The sequence below is a fragment of the Vigna unguiculata genome, chromosome 5, assembly GCF_004118075.2.
Source record: "Vigna unguiculata cultivar IT97K-499-35 chromosome 5, ASM411807v1, whole genome shotgun sequence".
Taxonomy (NCBI): domain Eukaryota; kingdom Viridiplantae; phylum Streptophyta; class Magnoliopsida; order Fabales; family Fabaceae; genus Vigna; species Vigna unguiculata.
The window spans coordinates 42335445-42356171 of record NC_040283.1 but is presented as its reverse complement, the minus strand read 5'-3'; the positions used below and the strand labels follow the sequence as shown (position 1 = coordinate 42356171).

Here is a 20727-nt window from a genome sequence, read left to right as displayed (position 1 = left end):
ATCCTTCCATAAATGCCTTTAGTAAAATCATGTGTAGACAAAGACAATAAAAGATAAAATGAATTAATTTTTCCTATAATTATAGTCAATTTATTCATAAATTAAAATCCATCTTTAAAAGATTTAAATAAGAAAACTGTTATAATTATCATCATCTTTTTATTTTCCTCTTTTAGCATTATCGGAAGAAAAGAATCTAATTCTTGTAGCACTGTTGCGTTGGGAAGTGTTTGGATGAGAGAAAAATAGATAATTGGTTTCATGTTGAGTGTGTTAAGTCTTCTGCAAGAATTCACTTTAGAGACATGATGCTAATTGGAGACATAAAATCAATGAAATATAAATATAATTTAATTCATATAATTTTTAATATAAACCCTTAAAATTATTGTACTAATTTAACTTGAAGATATTTTTTGTAGACTGTTTAACTTATTCTTTACTTAATATAATGTTAACTTTATATTTAGACAACAATATAACCTTAAGATAAATTGGAAATAGAAGTGTGTGACTAATATTTTAATGTAAACAAGTTTAACAATTTATTAAAAAGAAGAACATAAACCTTTTTAAAAATTTTGGATCGAATATAGTGTAAATATCTTATGTTGATTTGATTAATGTATTATAAGTGATATGTCTCTTGTGAATTCTTGTAAAAGATCCATTAGAGGTATCATAGTGAAAAGTTCAGAATCAGATAACACAGGTACAATTTGATTCCTGTATTGAAATTCTTATTGATGGTAATTCAGACAAGATATGTACCAATGTGAATGGATTTATGTATTAAAAACTTTTTTTATCAACAAAAAATAAATAATAATTAAAGTAGAGCATTTATAGGATACTATAATCCTTTTACAAAATATACATAATAATCCCATACAAAATATATGCAAAAGCTTAACATCATAATTATAACTAAAGTTTTTACACTTGATCATAATTCATTTCATTACGAGGATACAAAAGCATACCAAGAACCTCACAAGTAACACCGACCAAAGGAATTGAATAGACAAACAAAACCAAAAGGTAGGAGTACACTAAACCTGTTAGAAACGTTTGGGACTCACATTTGAAAAATTGTTGAAAATTTAAGTGAATGTAAATTATGTGAAACAAAAAAACTGAATAACTTATAAAATATATTAAAATTTATCTCTTCCGTATAAATATTATATATATATAGTTTTTTTATAATGTTTTAAATAAAAATTATTAAACAATGTCTTGTCTCTTTCGAGAAAAATCACAAACGGACTTCCTGTTTTCATCCAAGAATTTGAAACTTTATGTTAACCTTTGGAATTTCTTTTTCATCAAATCCCAAATTTCCTTAACCTGTATTTGTCAATGATGATTTTCAAGATTGGACGATTGGAAAAGATAATTATTCTCCTTAAGATCCTTCATGTCCAAAGCTTCAACCTGTGTTTTCTGTGTATCCATTGTTATTGTGCCCTCAACCAACTCTAGTATTCCCACACAAACTACATGTCAATGTTCTTTAGATCTCAGAAAATCTTCCATTAACATACTCTAATAATTATAGTGGTCAGCAAAACACAGAATCGATGATGTACAAAATAATCTAAGATTATTTTGTTCTGAGATAATTCTGAGATGAAGAAATCACATATTTTTTCATTTCCAACTTTTTCTTTTTTGTATTACAATGTCATAGAAGTAGATCAATAAAAAATAGTAGCGCTTCAGCTACTTATGTTCAGCTTTTCTTGGAGTTAATAAAGAGTTTTGAATCGCTTTGAGAAGAATCACTTTGGTATTTTGTTTTAGCTGTTATTTTAACACTACAATAATATTAAGTATGATAACTTGTTGGATTAGAAAACATGGCTTGCCAAAGCTACTTACAGCACAGACATATATATCGTGATCGGTCTCGCCCATACAGATAGAAAAGGAAGATAGTGAGAACAGAAAAATATTAGTTGCGAGGCAAGGAATGTGATATTACAGTAAAGAATCATTTTATTATTGCATTTCCATTTCTTCAGTAAAACTACTTATTGAATGATGCACATGTCTTAAAGAAAGATTCCCTGATTGGTCGCAGAAAACCTTCTCATCCCAGCAACACAACAAACAACCCTATGAAATTGAAGAAGCTGAATCTAAGTACATACATGCACTATATGGTATGAAGAAGTTTAGGACTCAAAAGCACAAAACAAAAAAATGGACAAAAATGTGGGAAAATCACACCCAAAGCAGCTGGCAACATCCCATATTCAACCAAAAGATGGCCTTCATTTTTGACTTTTTACATTGAACAGATTTCCTCTGGATCTGCATCAAAGCATGTGCAAGCACTGTGTAAATAGACATATGGTAGAAAGAAAACTGATTTGCCTAATTATATATGCTGTCACCATTCCACTGAATAAGATCCTATTAATAAGATAATTTATCTAGTGAGTGAGTGAGATAACAAGTTGAAATCTCACATCATTTTTGCAGGATTAGGGAAAGCCAGAAAAACCTGGGCTTCTTCATTGACAAGAGGTGAATCTAGAATGTTGTCCAAAGGTTCCAAGCATCCAGCATGCTGCTTCAAGTAATTTTCCTGCATGTGACATTTCACGATTGAAGTTACGACAAAATGAATAACCAAACCTTGGACAAACAGTTGCTTTATTTAGATTAGCATGTGAAAAGAGATGTATAAATAACTTAACCCCAGAAAAACAAAGGAATCATTTGACAAGAGAATTCACATTTTGATATGTTAAGGATGTAGATCGAGCTCAGAGAGTCACAAGCACTTTTTTGCTTAAAAGGAAAGATATGAAAATATACATGGTCATCATAGCACATGACCATTTTGACTGGGAAGATGCAAAAGCTAGGCAAGACAATTTTGTGCATATTTCACATTTACTATTTGGTAGGACTTAATCTTCACCAGCAACAGCTACGTTTTGCTCTACTCTAAAAGGTCACATCAAAGGCAACTCAGAAAACTCTAATACATTCACTAACCCCGCCACTGGGTTTCTCTTTCTCAACCCTTTTCTTATTTAAAGTCAAGACAAAAACAAACTTAATTTCTCCTAAAAAACCCTTCTGTTTCACCTTTAGGAAACTTCACCTCACACATGTAAATATCTAACGATAAAATAAAAAAGTTTGGCATGGTATGAACTGTAACAACAAGCAAATAATACAGCCTTCCCATCATAACGTGTAGTTCCAATTCCCAATCCCTGCATTCGTCTAACAAGAATCATCAATTCTTCATTTATCATATCAAACAATTTGGGAGTGTGTGAAACATGGATTTTTGATAGAATTGATTTTGATATGATGTGATTTATGTATGGATATTTTCATTCTAATAACAAATTAGTAGTAAAACTCGGTTACTTTTATGCAACACAACACCAAAGTTCCTTAAAGTTGCTTCAACTTTAAATCAATTCTATACCCAAAATTATATAATCAGTTACCTAAAATCATATTAGCTGGAATTATACCGTGATTCTAAATGATATCTAACGTGAATTCAATCATGTTGGGTGGAACCAAACATATAATCACTAACCCGACACAAAATGTCTAATTGGAGATATCCTAGACAGACATGTCTTAATTTAGTTTTCTGCCCCCAAAAGAAACCAACCTTATACTGAACAAATTTCAACTCTTCCAGTCCTACCTAGAACCCACAAGGCCAAAACTAAACCCAACTCATAACTTCAACAGGGTTTTCCGCATTCCATTCTACAGCAAAAACTAAAAATAACAACGACGTGAGCCAATCAACATGGTTAACCAAAAGCAGCCACACAATAAAAGAAAACCCTTTAAAAGGAAAAACAAAAAATAATGAAATCCAGCCAGCCAAAGACATCGCTATCACCTCTACCCTTTTTCCTAATCCAGAGAAAAGCACGGGAAAAAACAACAAAGGAAACAGTAGACCGTACCTCTCCTGTGCTTGACAACAACTTTTGCAGCGGGTTGACCCGACTGGGTAGCGGTTTTAACCCGCTCCGCCTCCTCTTCCTCTTCCATCGGAAACAAAACCCCATCAATACCCTGCACTGAGATCCGACCATCCGTGTAAATATCCGGGTCGAACAAATACGCCGACCCGTCCCCGTGCCCGAATTTAACGGACCCATCAGCCTCCTGCGCCACCACCTTATGCGGCAACCGCAGAGTATCGTAACGAACCTTCCCGAACCTTCGAACCGCATTGTACATGCTCTCTTCAGTCTGGTACTCCGGTATGATGTGATAGTACATTATCCGCTCCGGCGCACCAGGTTCACTCAACTGCTCCGTCGTTAACTTCGCCATAGCTTCGTCGTTCGGAGCCAAAACGGTGAGAATGTAACCCTCAGAAACTAAACGACCCATTTCAACGGCCAACGACGTTAGATTCACGAGAATGTCCGCCATCTCGTTGTATCCACCGTAGTGGAGGAGCGTGTGGATGAAATCCTTCACCTGCTTCTCGCCATTGAAGTGGTGGTGCGGCCCACCTGGCCCCGGCGCAGGCGCCGGAGCCAGGGAAGGTCCCGGAGACATGGCGTCGTAGATCGGAAGAGCCGGCGGGGAGCCAGGGTTCGTCGGCGGGGGAGGTTTTTTGAGACGGTGGGTTCTCGGGTCGACCTCCGGGGCTCCCTCGGGTTTGACGGCGGAGATGGAACGGAGAGTGCGGCGGCGGTTGAAGTCGTCCTCGACGGAGCGGGGGAGGAGGAGGCGGTCGATGGCGTGTATGACGCCGTCGGGTCGGGCGAGGACATCCGGGTGGGTGACGCGGGCCTGGTCGACGGTGGTGAGGTTTTCGGAGAGACGGATTTGGTGGTTGGAGAGGGTGGTGACGCGGCGGAATAGGGTTTGAAATCCGATTCGGGTGGGGATGATGTGAGAGAGGAGAAGCGTTTGGAGGGAGTGAAGATTGGCGGGTTCGAGAAGGAAGCGCTTGAAATCAGAGTCGAGGTTCCGGTCCAAAGCTTCGTTGGTCGGAGCGAAGATTGTTATGTTGTGTGCCGCCACAGTTTCCTCTAGCTTCTGCAACAGCATGGCTTTCTCCACAAGCTCTGCAAGTTCAGTGTAATGCGAGTCCAGAAGAGCGACTAAGATTGAGTTGGAGTTAATCTGAGCCGTCGGTGACGAGGGAGAAGACTCTCGCAACGTTAATGCCTGAGGGAAAACACAGAGAATAAAGACAACGGTGCAGAATATGCGGAGGTCGGAGGCGCCATTGATGCGGCGACCCATGGCCGGAATGCGGTGGAGAGCAACCCAACCACCACCACTTCACTGGGAGCAGCAACTGTACGATTCCTAGGTTGGTTTGTGTCTGTTGGATAAATAACCTCAACCATAACATGTACGCTAATCACACAACCTGTGCCGTGTTTGGGATGAGTTTAAAAAGTGATTAGTTCTTTAATCCGGTGGTTTTATTCTGGTGGAACGTGATTACTATTTTTTTTACGAACGGTGGTGAAAATGGAATGGGGGAGTTGGCGGCAGAATTTAGCGCATAGGAAATTAACGCGAGTGAATGTGTCGGTTGCATTGGGAAGCGGGTGGGCACGTGGCGGGTTTGTATTGGTTGAGAAGGGAAGAATCGGACAGCATTAGAATGGGGTCCAGTAGCCAGCTGGAACATTGACATTAAACAGTGTTGTTGGAAAATTTGATGAGGGAGAAGAAAAGGTACTGGTTGAGTTTTGGTGTGTTGGAGGGGGCAAGATATTTACGTAGTAAAGAGGAAGAAGAAATTGTTAGAGTGTAGTTAATGTTGGTGGTGCCCACTTGGTATCCCATGTAATCATTCCCTTATATGCTTATTTTCTCTGATAAATAGTGTATAAAATCAAAGTACCACTTTAAGTGTCTATAAATGATTAATTGTTCTTATATATCACTTAAAAAATATAACTTTATTGTTGAGTACCGAAATCATATTGTTAGTTCAATACGACATTATCACGGTATAAACACCTTGATAATAGTAACGGTATGTACTTATATCGTGTAAGTTTTCTTGAATGAACAAGTTAACAAAATCCTAAAATTACCTATAACAGATATTGACTTGAGTAATATATATTCATCCAAGTAAAATTTCATGAAAATAATATAATAATATTGCTCACCATGTAATCTTTATGTATTGTTAGAAATATTCCTACACTTCAAACCCAAAAGTGTTCAAAAAAAAATATCCATCATAACCTTTTATTATATTATTTGAATTAAAAAAAGAAAATATAGTTAAAGAGGTCTACAAGACGAATGTTGTCTGTGATTAGGTCACAAATGTGATATTAAAGTTTAATCCATTATTAATATTGACGGAAAAGGACAGACTTTGCATAAGTGAGAAGAGTCACGACTTTTCCACAATTTTTTTATACATATTTTAAAATTATATTTATATATTATTATATTAAGTTATATATATATTATTTTAATTATTTAAAATATAAAATAAAAGTTAATTTGACGAACATTAATTAATAAAAAGATTAAGATTTTGTCTTTGAATTCTTTCGTAATCAGCAATCAAAAGAGTTTGAAACTAAAAAGAAAGATAGAGATATATAATAGTAAAGAGATATTGAAAATCAAATAAATCGAACAGTACATTCTCATAATATCATATTATGATTTATATTTAGATTAAATTTATGATTATCCTAAATTAGTATGAATCTAAATTATAATTTTGGGAATTCTTTAATGAAATTGATATAAATTCTAATTATATTTTCTCCAAATTTTAAATTTAAGGATTTTGGATTTTGTGTTGCTGTATATAATAAAATTTATAAAAATTTATGAATGTATATTGAACGTATTACAAATACCACTATACGTAATAAGTTAGTTGAATAGTCTTGAATTATAATAAAAATCAGAATATTTTAAATTCAATGAATTAGAACAATTAAAACCTAAAAAGTGTGAATCGCGGTGTAAGAATAATTTAAATACAGAAAACTAGGAAATGAATATTTTTTTTAAATTAAAAAAATTATTTATATATAGCATATTTTTTTTGTCACTTTTCATGGATAAGTTTGTTGAATTTTATAGAAAAGAATACAAAAAAAGAAAAGTATAACAAGGAAAATTTAGGTATTTTAAAAGTGTAGTAGATTAAGTGAAAAAACAATACATAGACTCGGAAAGGAGTAGTCGTGGACGACCCAACCTCTTTTCCTTTTTCTTTAAATGAAATAAATGAAGATGGCCTATTTTTATTTTATTTCTTCATTAATACTTTCAAATTATTAGTATTAGTAAGTATTTTCCTTTGCATTGAGTGAATCCGTGTTGGGAGGGATAAAGAGTCGCTAAAGTGAGTTTGACTCCATAATTATTTTGTTTATTCAATTTAAAAGTTATACATAATACATATATACCATATATTTAATGAATAACATAAAGAACATTTTAACAATAGTCACTTGCAAGTTTATTTGTCCTAATGTTTATACTCGAATAGTGAATTTTGCGATTTTTAGGGCACTTTTGTTTCCACTAACACATGACACCATCTTTTGTTGTGTGGTGTGCTTCTGGCACGTGCTCTATCCCAATTCTCACATTTCATCAAAAACTGTCGGTGCCACTATATTCTAAATTAATTTTAAAAGGGTAAATGAAAATAATTTGACAAATTATGGATATATCAAATTAAAAGTATGTTAAAATACCAGTCATTATCTTTAGTTACTTCAACATGAAAAGGTTCTAAAAGGGTATTCTATCCAATGATAATGTATAGAATATTTTTATAATATCTGTTAGTTGAATATCGTCGTATACTAAATTTAATGAATTTTATGAAAGTGATTAAATCTATATTTATTGTAATTTCTTGTCAGTTAATAACATGAAAAATCAAACTACTTTGACATTAACATTTGATAAAAATTATTTGTCTTTTCTAACTTCAGACTTAACCCCATAGGATTAAGTCTTACGCCTTAAAATATAATGCGAACAATATGGATTCTCAAAAAATTGCCCTTCTACTATAAAGTCATTATAATTATAAGACTTAATTATTATATTAGTTCTCTAATTCATTGGAATAGACTTTTTATTATTTTTGAATTCAATTTAGTTTTTTAATCTTCTAAAAGGATTTATTTTGATTTTTTTATTATTATTTTTATTCAATTTAATCCCTATTTTTTAAAACAATCAAATTTTATTATTTTTAATTTAAGATTAAATTAGTAATTAAGCTTAATTATAATTTATATATAATGTTAAAAATAATAGAATTTATGTATCAAATTATGCTATTAAATATAAAAGATTTAAGTATTTAGGTGAGGTGTAAAATAGAATAATTTGACTACTTGAACAAAATGATTTGATGTATAAATTATAAAATTATTTTAATTATAAAATTATTTTAATATATGTATATAAATTATAATTAAACTTAATTATTTATTTTGTCTCAAATTGAAAATAATAAAATTGTATCATTTAAAAAAAATAAAGAGCAAATTGAATCAAAATTTTAAATAAAAAGACTAAATTAAAAAAAGAAATTGAACTTTACTTAATCATTGAAGAACAAAAATCAACCTTTTGATAGAATTGGAAATCATCATGAAACTAAAATGAACCATACTAATAAATTAGATCACCAAATCACTAATTAAATATGATTCTAAATGATCCTTTAAGTTTATCCCCGTCCTTTCAAGAAAACGTAAATATCACGGTTTATACTAAATTACACAAGATCAAGCTTAAATTTTAGGATTTATAAAATATATTGAAAAAATCTCTTTAAAATACCTAAGTTTAAAAAGATAAAAGATTAATATGGTGTTGAAGAGAAATACTAATGTTATTCAAACCTAAATTATAAGTTGTGAAGAGACTATAACATAATATAAGTTCTAAACTTAAGTCACTGTATCTTCTAAATTTCAGTCTATTAATACTTTGTTTATATTATTCATAACGAGAACATGACATGAGCATTAATTCATATATATTGCAACTCAAATGAAGGTATAGAAAGGTGAGTTTTATTAACTAAACACTGTTTTTTATTTTTTACTTTAGCTTGACATACACGAAGCTTTGAAACTCTCCAAAATAAAATACATTCACTTGCCAACCTATTTTAAGTCAACTGAACCTTTGTTCAAGTTAAAAATTTTCTCATATAACTAATATGTGACAGCATAGGTTCCTCTCTTCAAAAGTAGGTATTTTTAATCCATTAAAAGAAAGAATTGATAGAAAGGTTTTTGATGAGTTTTCCTTGCAAACTGATCTCCTCCCTTTATCTATATTTGATAAAAGAGAGTAACCAAAATATCTGTAACTGAAATGAGAACGATTGAGAAATAGAACTAGATGACCGGTGTTTCTTCGGTTGCAGACAATAAAGCCATATACATCATATGACCAAGATACTTTAAAACAATAAAAAGACATTTTTTTTATTATCACTGAAACTAATGTGTATTTAACATGTATATGTGAAAATATTTTTATTATAAAAAACTATCATCATACAAACTAGTAAATTTCATTAGTATAAATTGAAAAAATAATTACTTTTTTCCGAGACTTCTACAAATACTAATAAGTTGTAAAAGAAAATGGTTTGCATTATATATGTTAAATACTTTTTTATCATACTATTAATAAAGTGAATAACATTTTAATGTACACAAGTCTTTTTTCAATTTTTTCTTTTAGGTGATTATATTTTTAATTCAAATAATTATTTACAATAAAAAATTATTTACAAAATAAAAAATAATAAAAAACTATATATAAACTATACAATATTTTTTATACATTAAAAATTACACAAAATAGTTTATTTCGATAATTAAAAATAATTGTAATTTAATAAAATTTTTACTATAATAAAAAAATGGATATTTAACTATCAAACTATAATATGAATTTTTTTTATTTAGAATATTTGAAAATTTAATATATATATATATATATATATATATATATATATATATATATATATATTAGTTAACTGTACTGTAAAAACTCTTTCTCTAATTTTATTTATCTTGTACATGTTTTTTTTTATGATAATAAAATTATTATCATTATTATTATAAAATTAAATATAAATACTTTTTATAATTTTATGGTAAATAGTTTTTAATTTATTTTATAATTCAAAAAATGGTTAAGCAATAAGAATTTTGAAAAAACATAAAAATAGTTATGTCTGATTAATTAGCAATATAAAAATTATACTGATATCAGGCATTAAAAACGTAATAAAGTAATAAAATAACCTTAAGAAAGCCACAAGGAATGAGAAGCTTCTAGGCACAGAGACAGACAACAGAAAGAAAAGTATACGGTTGAGGGGCGAAACAAGGAAGAACAAAATGAAACTTCTAGTGGCTTTGAAAAACTGTTTTTGAGCGAGTAAGAGAAAAGGTGTCATATTTTAATTAGAATTTTTGGGTTTTGCAACTCGCAAACACATCAAAACCTAGACAGACCACAGCCTAAGAGAATTTAAGCCTATACGATTTTAACTTTCAGCACTTCATAAAAATTCTTGGAAGGTGCAGATCAAGTGCAGGAAGAAACGCCCATTTTGTTTCCACTAAATCGGACTATCCTAGCAAGAATGATAGCAATTTTGACAACAATGGTGCAAAGTCTCTACTGATCATGTTTCACAATCAAACAGAAATTTCAGAGTATGACTTAATGCCCCCAATTATCGTTGAGTTTGGGAACAGATGAGGACATAGCACTTTATGTAAAGATTATCTGAGAAATATCTATAAATAAGTTTACAATGTGAATATACAATCATATATAGGTTCCTAAGTTTCAAACGAAAGAGATCACTGCAGCCTTTTCAAGTTCTTTATTTCCAAAATCACAATTGTAGGTCTTCTTCTGCAGGCCAATGGATTATCACTTGCCTGGCCTGCGCCAGCCAATAGGCAATGCATCACATCCATGGAATTTCACATCCCCAATGGGCAATTCTATTTCTACCTGATATCATTGAAACATCCATCAGCACCACATTATAAACAACAATCAATCAGGTAAACAACCAGTGCATGCCACAATGATAATTAGGACTAATGAGAGGGAAATTCAATTCCACAAAAATGAACTAACAAAATCTCTGCCATGCCTCGCTAAACAAGAATTTATATCTAGCTTCCGTCAGAAAGCTTCAAAAGCAAAACCTCAAGGGGTTATGACAACATATATTTTTTTATAGGAAAGAATGCAGACAAAGATTAAAAATACAGAAAGCCAAGAAAATAGAAGTAAAATCTTTGAAGAATGAGTGGGGAACTGTAATTACATTACAAAAAAAATAGTTCTGATAAGGTGCGATCAGAACATGTATCTTCAGTACTTCACATTAAATAAATTTTAGAATAATTAAAATTGTACCTTTTAGACAGAACAAATCTCAGTTCTTGCAATTCCTTCTATATGCTTAACTTGAACTAGAACCTGCAGCGCAAGAAGCTTTTGTGTTATTGTCTCCCAAAAGACCGCCCCCTTCAGTGCCAGTTAAAGCCTGATCATTAGGTCCTTGAACTGAATCATCCTCTAAATTACTTGGAGCTGAATTAATATTGCTTCTATTACTGTCTCTGGTCTCCAGCCGTTCCATCATGCGGGACACAGTTGCAATCCCTGCATTAACTTCTCGCCTAACATCAGATCCAATATCAGACATAGCATTGTTACGAGAAAACCATCTCTCCTTCCACCCTCTTGTACTCTTGGAAATTGACTCCTTGTACCTGAAAAAACGAGAAAAAATAGAAATTATAATGGCAGAACATTGTACTTTACAAGACCCACATCCAACATACAAAAGTCCACTACCTTGATGACACAGCATTCAGTTTAGATTTCAGAGACTCTGAAAATGACTGGAATTCTGATGGGCCTGCTCTGTCTTGACTACTTGGAGATGACTGATTAGGAGATCTCCTGTATGAATTTCAGACCCAAAAGTTGAGAACTACTAAATGTAGAATACAAGGCAATTATGAATGTAGAAACATTTAAAAATAATCTAGAGATTCAAAACCGAAAATGAAAATGACCTATTGTTGTAAGATGGTCCTTGATGTTCTGTACCAAGAGCACTAGATCCAGATCCAGAAGCAGAAACCTGGTCTGCTTGAACAGGAGCAACTAAAGTCAGTTGTGATGATTGTTCTCCTGTCGCAGGAGTTGGAGACAGATTGGCAACAGCAATAGTAGGAGTTGCTTCGTCATCTCCTCTCTGAGATGGAGAGGAAGAAGTAGGAGCCATGGGAGGCGAATTAGGATGAGTTGAAAAAACTAAAAAGTGTGGGCGACCTTGAGCTGATGACCTATTTCTCTGCCCTTCCCTTCTAGCAATGTGGCGTGCTCTTCCCATTGCTGCTGCCGCAGCTAAGTGTTGAATTATACGCTCTTCAAGATCAGCATCACTAGCTCCAACTGGCAACTGCACGAGAACCCAAAAATCACATAATGCATGATAACACTTCAAAATACTTTCAAACTAGCATAAGTAGACTACAAACATGTTGTAACTCGAAATCCCCTAGTGTTGGATGATGAAATATTGTGGCATTTCTAGGTGGATTGATCCTAAAGTTTCGCTCTCTTTCCACTGCCTCAAGTAATTCTTGGCTGCAAATACAAAAAGCAGAGAAGCAAGTAAATAAATCTCTAAAACAAATAATGACAGAAGCAGATTAATAAATAAACAAGAATTAAGAACATCGCGAAAACTACAAACCTTGTTGGATCTTTGAGACTGATAGGTTGCCAACACATGGGGCACTGGGAGCTTCTTTGACACCTAAAAGATAAAAGCTAGAACTCAATACAAAGTCTTCCTCCAAAGATTGTTAAGCGATTTGAGTAACAATTGATTGTGGCCACGGGCACAGAATTAGCCATTTTTTTCCCTTGATACCAACATTTCTTTTTCACCAGGATATGTTCATGAAATTAAAGAATAAGCCACAAGGCATGGAAGAAACATGAAATTACGTGCATAACATATTTGTGAGCCTAATAGGAGCATGCTATAAATGTCCATATCCACACACTTCAAAAAACAGTAACTCATACAACAGACTGGAAGATTGCCCAAAACATTTCCTTTGTTCTTTCGGAAAATTTTCACTAGGACAACAACGAATTGACCTAGTAGCTAAGCAAGTTTGTACGTAAGTGTAAGAACTGTATAAAATAATGATTGAAATTTTTATTCTGGGACAGTATTAATAGGTTCCTTTTATCACTTGGACAGTGTTAAGAGTTATCAAAATGTAAACCAGTCAAGTTCAGGCCCTACTGGTTTATTGTTTATAAAATTTGTTGGGTATGACATCTGATTTTCCAAGAACCTTGACTAACTATAGATCAATAAAGTGACTCAAACAAAGAGGATGTAATGATTGAAGGAACAATATGAAATTGGTTGTTGACATAAGCCCCGAGAGTCATTGACATACTCAAGTGCTGGGATTTTCATGCCTGTGAAAGCTTCATGCCAACTTCAGAGAAATAACAATAACTTCAATCCTATACATAAAATTCATGATACTCTCTCTTTCAGCTGATAATGACAGCTTATTTTAAATTGAGCACCAGACGCATGTTTTCCTTCAAAATAGACAAAAACACATACGCAAAGTATTCTATTAAGAAGCACCTTCTGCAAGTAGATCAGCACAAAATACAGCCATACAAATTCCTTACTTTAGGAACTCAAATCACTGATCAAGAAACATAACAGCGGCTTTAACAATAACGATTCACAGCAATAAGAATAGTAACATAATAATAATAATTATAATAATAAGTAATAGTAATAAGTGAAACACCCATCATTACCACCAAAGTGCAGACCAGCCCAATCAAACATGAATCCCCATGATTAACTAAAAAATAATGAATTAACGAAACCGAAAAACAATACCATTCGAGAATGCACTGAAGATGAAACTCATGCTTGCAACTGGTAACCTGCAAGAAGAGTATAAGAATAGCCTGATCAATAGGGTTTACAAGCAGTCAACACTAATCACAACCATAACAATTGAACTAACACCATACCGTGGAAGGATCACTGTCACAGAAGGCTTCAAGGCATATGCTGCAGGCATCATCACAAGCGTCCTGAATTCCGCCCTCCACAAAAGCAGCGGCGGAAGTCAAATGCGCCTCAGACTTATTACTGTCATCACTGATATTATTCCCTTCCATCCCACCACCCTACAAAACAACACCCCGCTGAAATCCACACAAACAGACAACAACAACTGTGGACATAAAATCCCAATCGAATAATCAACCCACGCCGTCACGCTACAATATTCGGAACACAGCGAAACAAATCAAACCAGCACTCATAAAGGAATCAGATCAAATCATAGAGTCTCGGGAGAAATAGATTCCTAATCGAAAAGGACAAGGCATAGAAGAGAGAGAGAGAGAGAGAGAGGAGAAAAATTCAGAGTAGACAGCGGAGTAATCGAAACGGTGTTACCTCCATGGAGAATTGCGCGAGATGACTTAGCGAAATCGAGATTCGAGATGCGATTGGAAGAAAACCCTAGCGAGAGCGAAAGAGTGAGAGAGAGAAAGAGGTTTTCTACGGTGCGGTGTGGTGTGGTGCGGTGTGAAGTGAGTGTGTGGGTGCAGGCAATGGGGGTTACCCATTCCTTTATGTTTTACTTTTTGGAAGAAACCAACCAAACCAACCAACCAACCAACCATGGAGTCAGCTAACCTTACCTTAGCTAGCTCGGTCTTCGTCCACCACTCTCTGTTCTCCCGACACGTGGCATTCCCAACGAATCTCTTTGACGAGTCTCTCACCTTACGCGTCACTCTCTTTTGCTCCGCCTCATCATACATACATGCACATTATCTATATCATCATCTTTAGTTTATTTTACCTTTCACATTCATATTTTCATATAATTACATTAATTGTCTTTATTTTTATTTTTTTCTAAAATACTACATACTTTTCAAATATGAGTTTTTCCAACACCAAAAAATCTTAATTGAATTAAAGGCTTGAGACCCTTGAGTCACAAACAAGTGACAGAAATTTCCATTCATTCAAATTAAATTATGAGGAAGTGCTTAGTCCCTACCACGTACCCACGCGCAATTACACCAAGCAAACTTCTTACAATACAAAATCTCGTGTGAATACAAAATTAATATTCAATCTTATAACTAAGTCGGTTATTATAAATGTGTTTTATTTTTATTTGACTTAAGATTTATACGAGTGTATACAACTCAACACTAGGTATTAATAATTATTTAATAAATATAACATAAAGGGTTTAACAAATAATAAATATTATTATAATACATTATAAATAATTTTATACAATCTTAAAAGGTAAGTTTTAAATCTATTTTAACATTATAAAATGAATTTGGAAGATAAAATTTATATTGTAAAAATGATATTTGTATCTACTTATATAATGTTAAGTGTGTTTTTAATTCCTTAATTTTGATATAAAATTAAAATTTGTCTTTATTCAAAATATATTTAACCTCACTTATAGATTCTAAATTTATTTTACTTTTAATCGATGTAAAATATTTAACTATATATTTAATCAATTTAGGGATATCAAAATGGGTTAGGCTCATCGAGTCGGTCCATCGGTCCATGAAAAAAAAGATGGGTTGGGTTAAATGTTACGAACTAACTAGTCCTCTTAAACATGTCATGTCTGGCATGTGATGCTACAAAGCAGGTCAACCCGTTATAACTCGTCAATCCATTTTCTTCTTACTTTTATAAATCCTTTCTCTTCCCTCCATTTCACTAGACTTTAACTATTCTTCTTCAGCTAGAAAATCACTACAAAACCCTACTTTCACTCTCTTCTTCTTCTCCTCCTCCTTCTTCTTCTTCATTGAGAAAAACCCAAAAAATCCACACGAAATTTTTTCTGTTCTTCTTTAGCTAAAACAACCCACACTCACGTACAAGGTGAAAATGCAAGATAGACTATCATCCCTCATCGACGACAACTCTATTATATATCTCTTTGTTCATTATGTTGTAACCTCTTATTCCATTTTGTTTATAATAGCAATTGGGGATTTAACAAATTAGGGATTGAGGATTTTGATTTCATTCGGGATTTTGCAAATTGGGGATTTCGATTTCATTGCATATTGGAAACCATTGTTATGAGCAACACCTTACTTCTTTATTCTTCTCCTTCTACATGGTCGTGGCAACATGTCGTTGCGAGAGATGTGGTACGCGACCAAGAATGATGTGGCATTACAGTCAATGGATAAGTGGACCAGTCCGCCAACCTCGTCCATTGGCAGGTTAAAGCTCCTAACTGGTTTTCAGATATCATAGTGACATGACACAGTTCGAGTTTGACATATTAAAAAGCCTAAACCAGCTGAACTAACCTTTTTTAACATCCCTAGCTTTGACATTATTCAATTTGATGCTACATTCCTTTTGTTAATAGTATTTGCATATGCATGACTAAAACATGGACGAATTTATTTACTTCTTCCCACTAATTAGTCCAAGTCTCCTTTTACTCGGTCTAGGTTTTGAGAAATTTGGTTTTGCCATAATAACATAGTTTTGACTTTTCATAGGCACAATTAAAGGCGTAAAATAACTTCGCCCTCCGTTCTAATCTGATGTTGTAATAAATCAATTATTTTTTGGAATAAGTAAGACTTTTGCCCAAAATTGAACACGGTATTGATCATTCACAATGTGTGAATAATTCAAACATGTTACCATCAAAGAAAAAAAAACTCTCCTAAAATAACGAAAAGAAAGGGACCAATAACCCTTTTATTAAAAAAATCAAATTTATGCTCGAGCTAGAAGATTACAGAAAGGCTTGCTCTTAGAAATTATATAATTTAAATGCGAAAACTAAAATTTATTTTATTTCCAAATCTATGAAAGAGATGGCACAATGGAATGTCTTACGGACATACATCAAGAAGAAAACAATAGTAGATAAATACGCAAATAACTAAAAAAGGCTACAAAGAACTTAATGATGTCCTTAAATTAAAATATTAAGAAACTTCAATCTATATTCACAGTATCATAATAAAAAAATTATTATAAAGTTTTTCTCAATTAACTATTAATTTATTGGCTAAAACAGTTGGTGGAAGGTCTTATTTATATCTATATAAGTATTGTGATTAATTTATGTAAATCACGTCTAAACCGATGGAAAAGTGACATGAACAGTGTTCTTTTAATGGAGTTTGAAAAATGAAGAAGACAGACTCTCATAACAGAAGAAAGTTACACTCTGATACCATCATATTAACAAGTGGATACTACCAAATGCTAAAAACAGACACACTGTGAAGACAAACAATTTGGTGAAGAAAATGGGTCTTGCACCACTAAACATTCATAAAATGGTCTATGGTATCAAATAGTTTAGAAATCTTAACCACATTTTTATTGAGTCAATCTTCATATATTCCGTTCAAAAGGGATCAGAAATAGTTGAAATATTTTGTTCACCTAATATATATATATATATATATATATATATATATATATATATATATATATATATATATTACTTTTTTAGTTTCAAGTAAAGTTACAAACTTAATTAACGAAATTAACCAGATTTATCATCAGTTCGTAATTAACGAAATTTTTGTAGCGGTTGCACAAACAACTCAATTTATGTGATTATTACCTGTTATACTTTTTTCAAGTTAAATAAATAAACTCAAATTTCTAATTAGACATAATTATGTAAATAAGTTCAAAGTAAGTTTTAAAAATTTATTCAGAAGTGCAAGACAATCTAATTGATGTTTTATGTTTTGTTGAAATGGTAATACTTTATTCTAAAGTTTGTCATATTAGTTAATACTGATTTAAAGATTAGTTTCGTTTTGAATATATAAGTTCTTCTCAAAAAAATATATGCACATATTTTTTTATTAGTAGATTAAATTATAGTTGTTTTTGTATTTTATGTTGATAAGTTGAACAATAATTTGATTTTTTGCACAACACAAAAAAAGATATTAGGTTATACAAGTGAGTTAAAAGCCAAATAAAAAACAAGTAAAACTTCAAACTTTAAATTAAATTTGGTTGAATAAAAAAGTAAAGTTGCAAGAGTTAACATTTTAGAATTGAAATTTAAACATCAAAAGAAAAAGAAAAAGTTTGAGTTTACATAAACAAATTAATGTAATCTTGATGTAGTGGTAGTCGTATCAATCATATTTATATTATTTCGTTCGACATTATTTTTCAACCATATTTTAATGTACAAGATGTTAAAAGTTGGAGTATTTATGTTTTGTTATTACGGTTATTTATAATATTCGAAAGTCCTTTTTGACAAAAGTTATTTGACATGTTTTTAAGATAAAATAAATAAATTATTTACATGTTTAACAAAGATGATATTGTCTACGTAGGTTGTTTTCTATTGTCGGGTCAAGAAAGTTTTTTCGATATCCAACCAAATATATAATTAGCGACCAAGTACGAAAGGGTAGAACAATGAAAGGGTGTTAAGTCGTTACATTACAAATCAATTTTAATCGATAGAGAAGCTAGAAATACTTGCTTCAGTATGATGTGAATTTACCATCTTAAAATTGACTTTTAAAACTATCTAAACATTTATCAACATAATTATGATTATCAAAATCAATTCTAAGTGTCTTTTTTGTGTGGTTTAAAGTATTCCTCGTTATTATTATGTAACAAAATTAACACGTCCAACACGCTTTACACAAAGAATTTACACATATACCGCATGTGTGTTTGGTTCTTCGACAAAATGATGTAAAAATGTAGAAGCAATTAAATACGTATTTGTATTTGATTCTGCGTCAAAATTGTGCATTGCGCACACAAAATTGAAGAAGAAACATAGAATTATATTTATTTACTTTTCAAAATTCCTAAAAGTTGAATGAGGGGTTAGGTAGTTGGTGAGCTGTCTTAAAGTATCTTCAACGCAATTCATTAAAGAGATTCTAAGAATTTAGATTTTACATTAAAAAGGATAGAGTAAGAGACAAATGTAACAGTATTAAAGATGCATTAAAAGTAAAATCAGAAATGAGAAGAAAGTGATGAAAGTTAATTGGAGGTGATGATGGGTTGAATGAAGGCGAGAGAAACTCCTGAAAAGGGGTCGAAGAGAAGAAGATGAAGTTAGTGTTGTTGAATGGCCGAAAGGGACCAAATTGAGAAGTTGGTCGAGAAAATATTGGATGAAGCGAATGAAGAAAGTGTAGAGAGAAAGAAAGAAGAAAGCATGTTGCAATGTTGCTTTTTGATTCACTAATGCGGTGCTATATGACCTACCCCTCCCGTTTTGAACAAGAGAAAGGAGTAAAAGAAAAATGTACAATATTTAGCTATTTGATGGGACACAAAGGGACATTAAAATGAATACATCATTGCTCTCGCCACTCACACTTTTTTTTACCTCAAACTTAACATGCCAATATCTGACAATGGAAGCTATTTTCTACTTACCCCTTCCAGAGTACAACTACAAGCACTACATGTTAAAACCATCAATTTCTTTTTCCTTCAGAAATTCGTAAAGCACTTTCTCAACGTTATCACGATAATGAGGAGGCTTGGGAAAATAGAAACAAGGACAACAAAATTAATCTTCACTAAACCCAATATATTTAATTAATCACTTTCTTATATGCACACACATATCATCGCGCGTCCACGTCACGCTCCAAAAGGGTTTCGTTTCAGTTGCGCGCAAATGACGAAATCATTGGGCCTGGCAATGCCATTCAGCAGTGGGGTGGTGTTGTTCTTGTTGTTGTTCGAGGCGCTGAGAATCGCTTCTCCAGAAGCCCGTTCCGTTGAACTGGGCCCACATCTCCTCTTCCAGCTTGCTGGTCTCCTCCGCCTCGTCTTCCGAGAGGTCTTCGTCCAGAGAGGGCCAGGGCCCGGGAGTGGGCCCAGAAAAATCATCGGGCCTGTGATCCAAGAGAGCCTCGTTTTTCTCGTTCTTCTTCTGCAGCAGGCGTCGCTTCCTCTTGTGCATGGCCTTCCTCACGAGGCCGGCGGGGACCTTGTAGGCGGCGAGCACAACCACGTCCATCACCGAGCACGGTACACAGCAGCACACGGCGGCGCACGCCGCCGTTGCATTTCCTGCGACCTCGCCAGCGCGCCAGCGCTCCCGGCACGTGACCGGCGGGGAGCGCCGTAAGACCTTCTGCTGGCGGGCCATTGGGAGCGGTGGTGGAGATTGAAAAGAGTGAGAGATCATTCCTCCATTGTTAAGAAGAAAGGAAGGGTTTGAGAAATGTGCGGTGGAATCGAAGTGAATGGATGGGGGAGCTTGAACCAAGGGAGTGCCAAGCTTTTCACAGGCTAACAAAACACTTTTTAATATATATATATATATATATATATATATATATATATATATATATATATATATTTATTTATTTATTTATATTTATTGTTGTAAGGTTGCTACCCCTTTATACGTGCAAAATGATATTTACACTTTCATGAAACAATTTTTTTTTCGTTCGATTATTCAAGAAATAAATTGTTCTTCACTTCAATATAAATTGTAGCTGCTATAATTCTTGAAGTGTCATTCATCAACTAAAAAAAGTAGTTTAATGATAAATTCTATATAAGCA

At 32.9% G+C, this 20727-nt stretch overlaps 3 protein-coding genes across 4 annotated transcripts; all 3 read right to left on the bottom strand.

Moving 5' to 3' along the window:
• Positions 1–1961: 1961 nt before the first annotated feature.
• On the bottom strand, positions 1962–5543 carry LOC114185544 (fasciclin-like arabinogalactan protein 15). 2 transcript variants are annotated; one of them, XM_028073337.1, is made up of 3 exons: positions 3960–5543; positions 2513–2596; positions 1962–2319 (listed from the first exon to the last, which is right to left on the bottom strand). In XM_028073337.1, exons 1-2 carry the CDS (start codon positions 5260–5262, stop codon positions 2523–2525), a joined length of 1377 nt encoding a protein of 458 aa, XP_027929138.1. In that variant the 5' UTR covers positions 5263–5543; the 3' UTR covers positions 1962–2319; positions 2513–2522. The 2 variants fall into 2 exon arrangements, with proteins under 2 accessions (XP_027929138.1, XP_027929137.1); XM_028073336.1 differs by having other exon boundaries at positions 1979–2319; positions 2478–2596; positions 3960–5542.
• A 5118-nt stretch (positions 5544–10661) lies between these two features.
• Positions 10662–14784, bottom strand: LOC114184977 (E3 ubiquitin-protein ligase RHF2A). The gene is made up of 9 exons (XM_028072423.1): positions 14561–14784; positions 14128–14286; positions 13991–14037; positions 12800–12862; positions 12582–12690; positions 12114–12502; positions 11890–11997; positions 11446–11804; positions 10662–11031 (listed from the first exon to the last, which is right to left on the bottom strand). The coding sequence occupies exons 1-8, from the start codon at positions 14564–14566 to the stop codon at positions 11492–11494; spliced, it is 1194 nt and encodes a 397-aa protein (XP_027928224.1). The 5' UTR covers positions 14567–14784; the 3' UTR covers positions 10662–11031; positions 11446–11491.
• Positions 14785–19835: 5051 nt separating this feature from the next.
• Positions 19836–20303, bottom strand: LOC114184736. Its single transcript, XM_028072046.1, has one exon. It carries the CDS (start codon positions 20301–20303, stop codon positions 19836–19838), a length of 468 nt encoding a protein of 155 aa, XP_027927847.1.
• Positions 20304–20727: the final 424 nt, after the last annotated feature.

Bases quoted from the DNA above. Each gene is read 5' to 3' on its own strand.
- LOC114184977 (XM_028072423.1), bottom strand. The intron at 12,691-12,799 runs GTTTGTAGTTTT...TTGTATTTGCAG, and splicing joins AGTCTCAAAGATCCAACAAG to CCAAGAATTACTTGAGGCAG. The intron at 11,805-11,889 runs GTAGTGGACTTT...TCGTTTTTTCAG, and splicing joins CTGAATGCTGTGTCATCAAG to GTACAAGGAGTCAATTTCCA.
- LOC114184736 (XM_028072046.1), bottom strand. From the start codon at position 20,303: ATGGCCCGCCAGCAGAAGGTCTTACGGCGCTCCCCGCCGGTCACGTGC.
- LOC114185544 (XM_028073337.1), bottom strand. From the start codon at position 5,262: ATGGGTCGCCGCATCAATGGCGCCTCCGACCTCCGCATATTCTGCACC. The intron at 2,597-3,959 runs GTACGGTCTACT...TGTCACATGCAG, and splicing joins TGTTGTCAAGCACAGGAGAG to GAAAATTACTTGAAGCAGCA.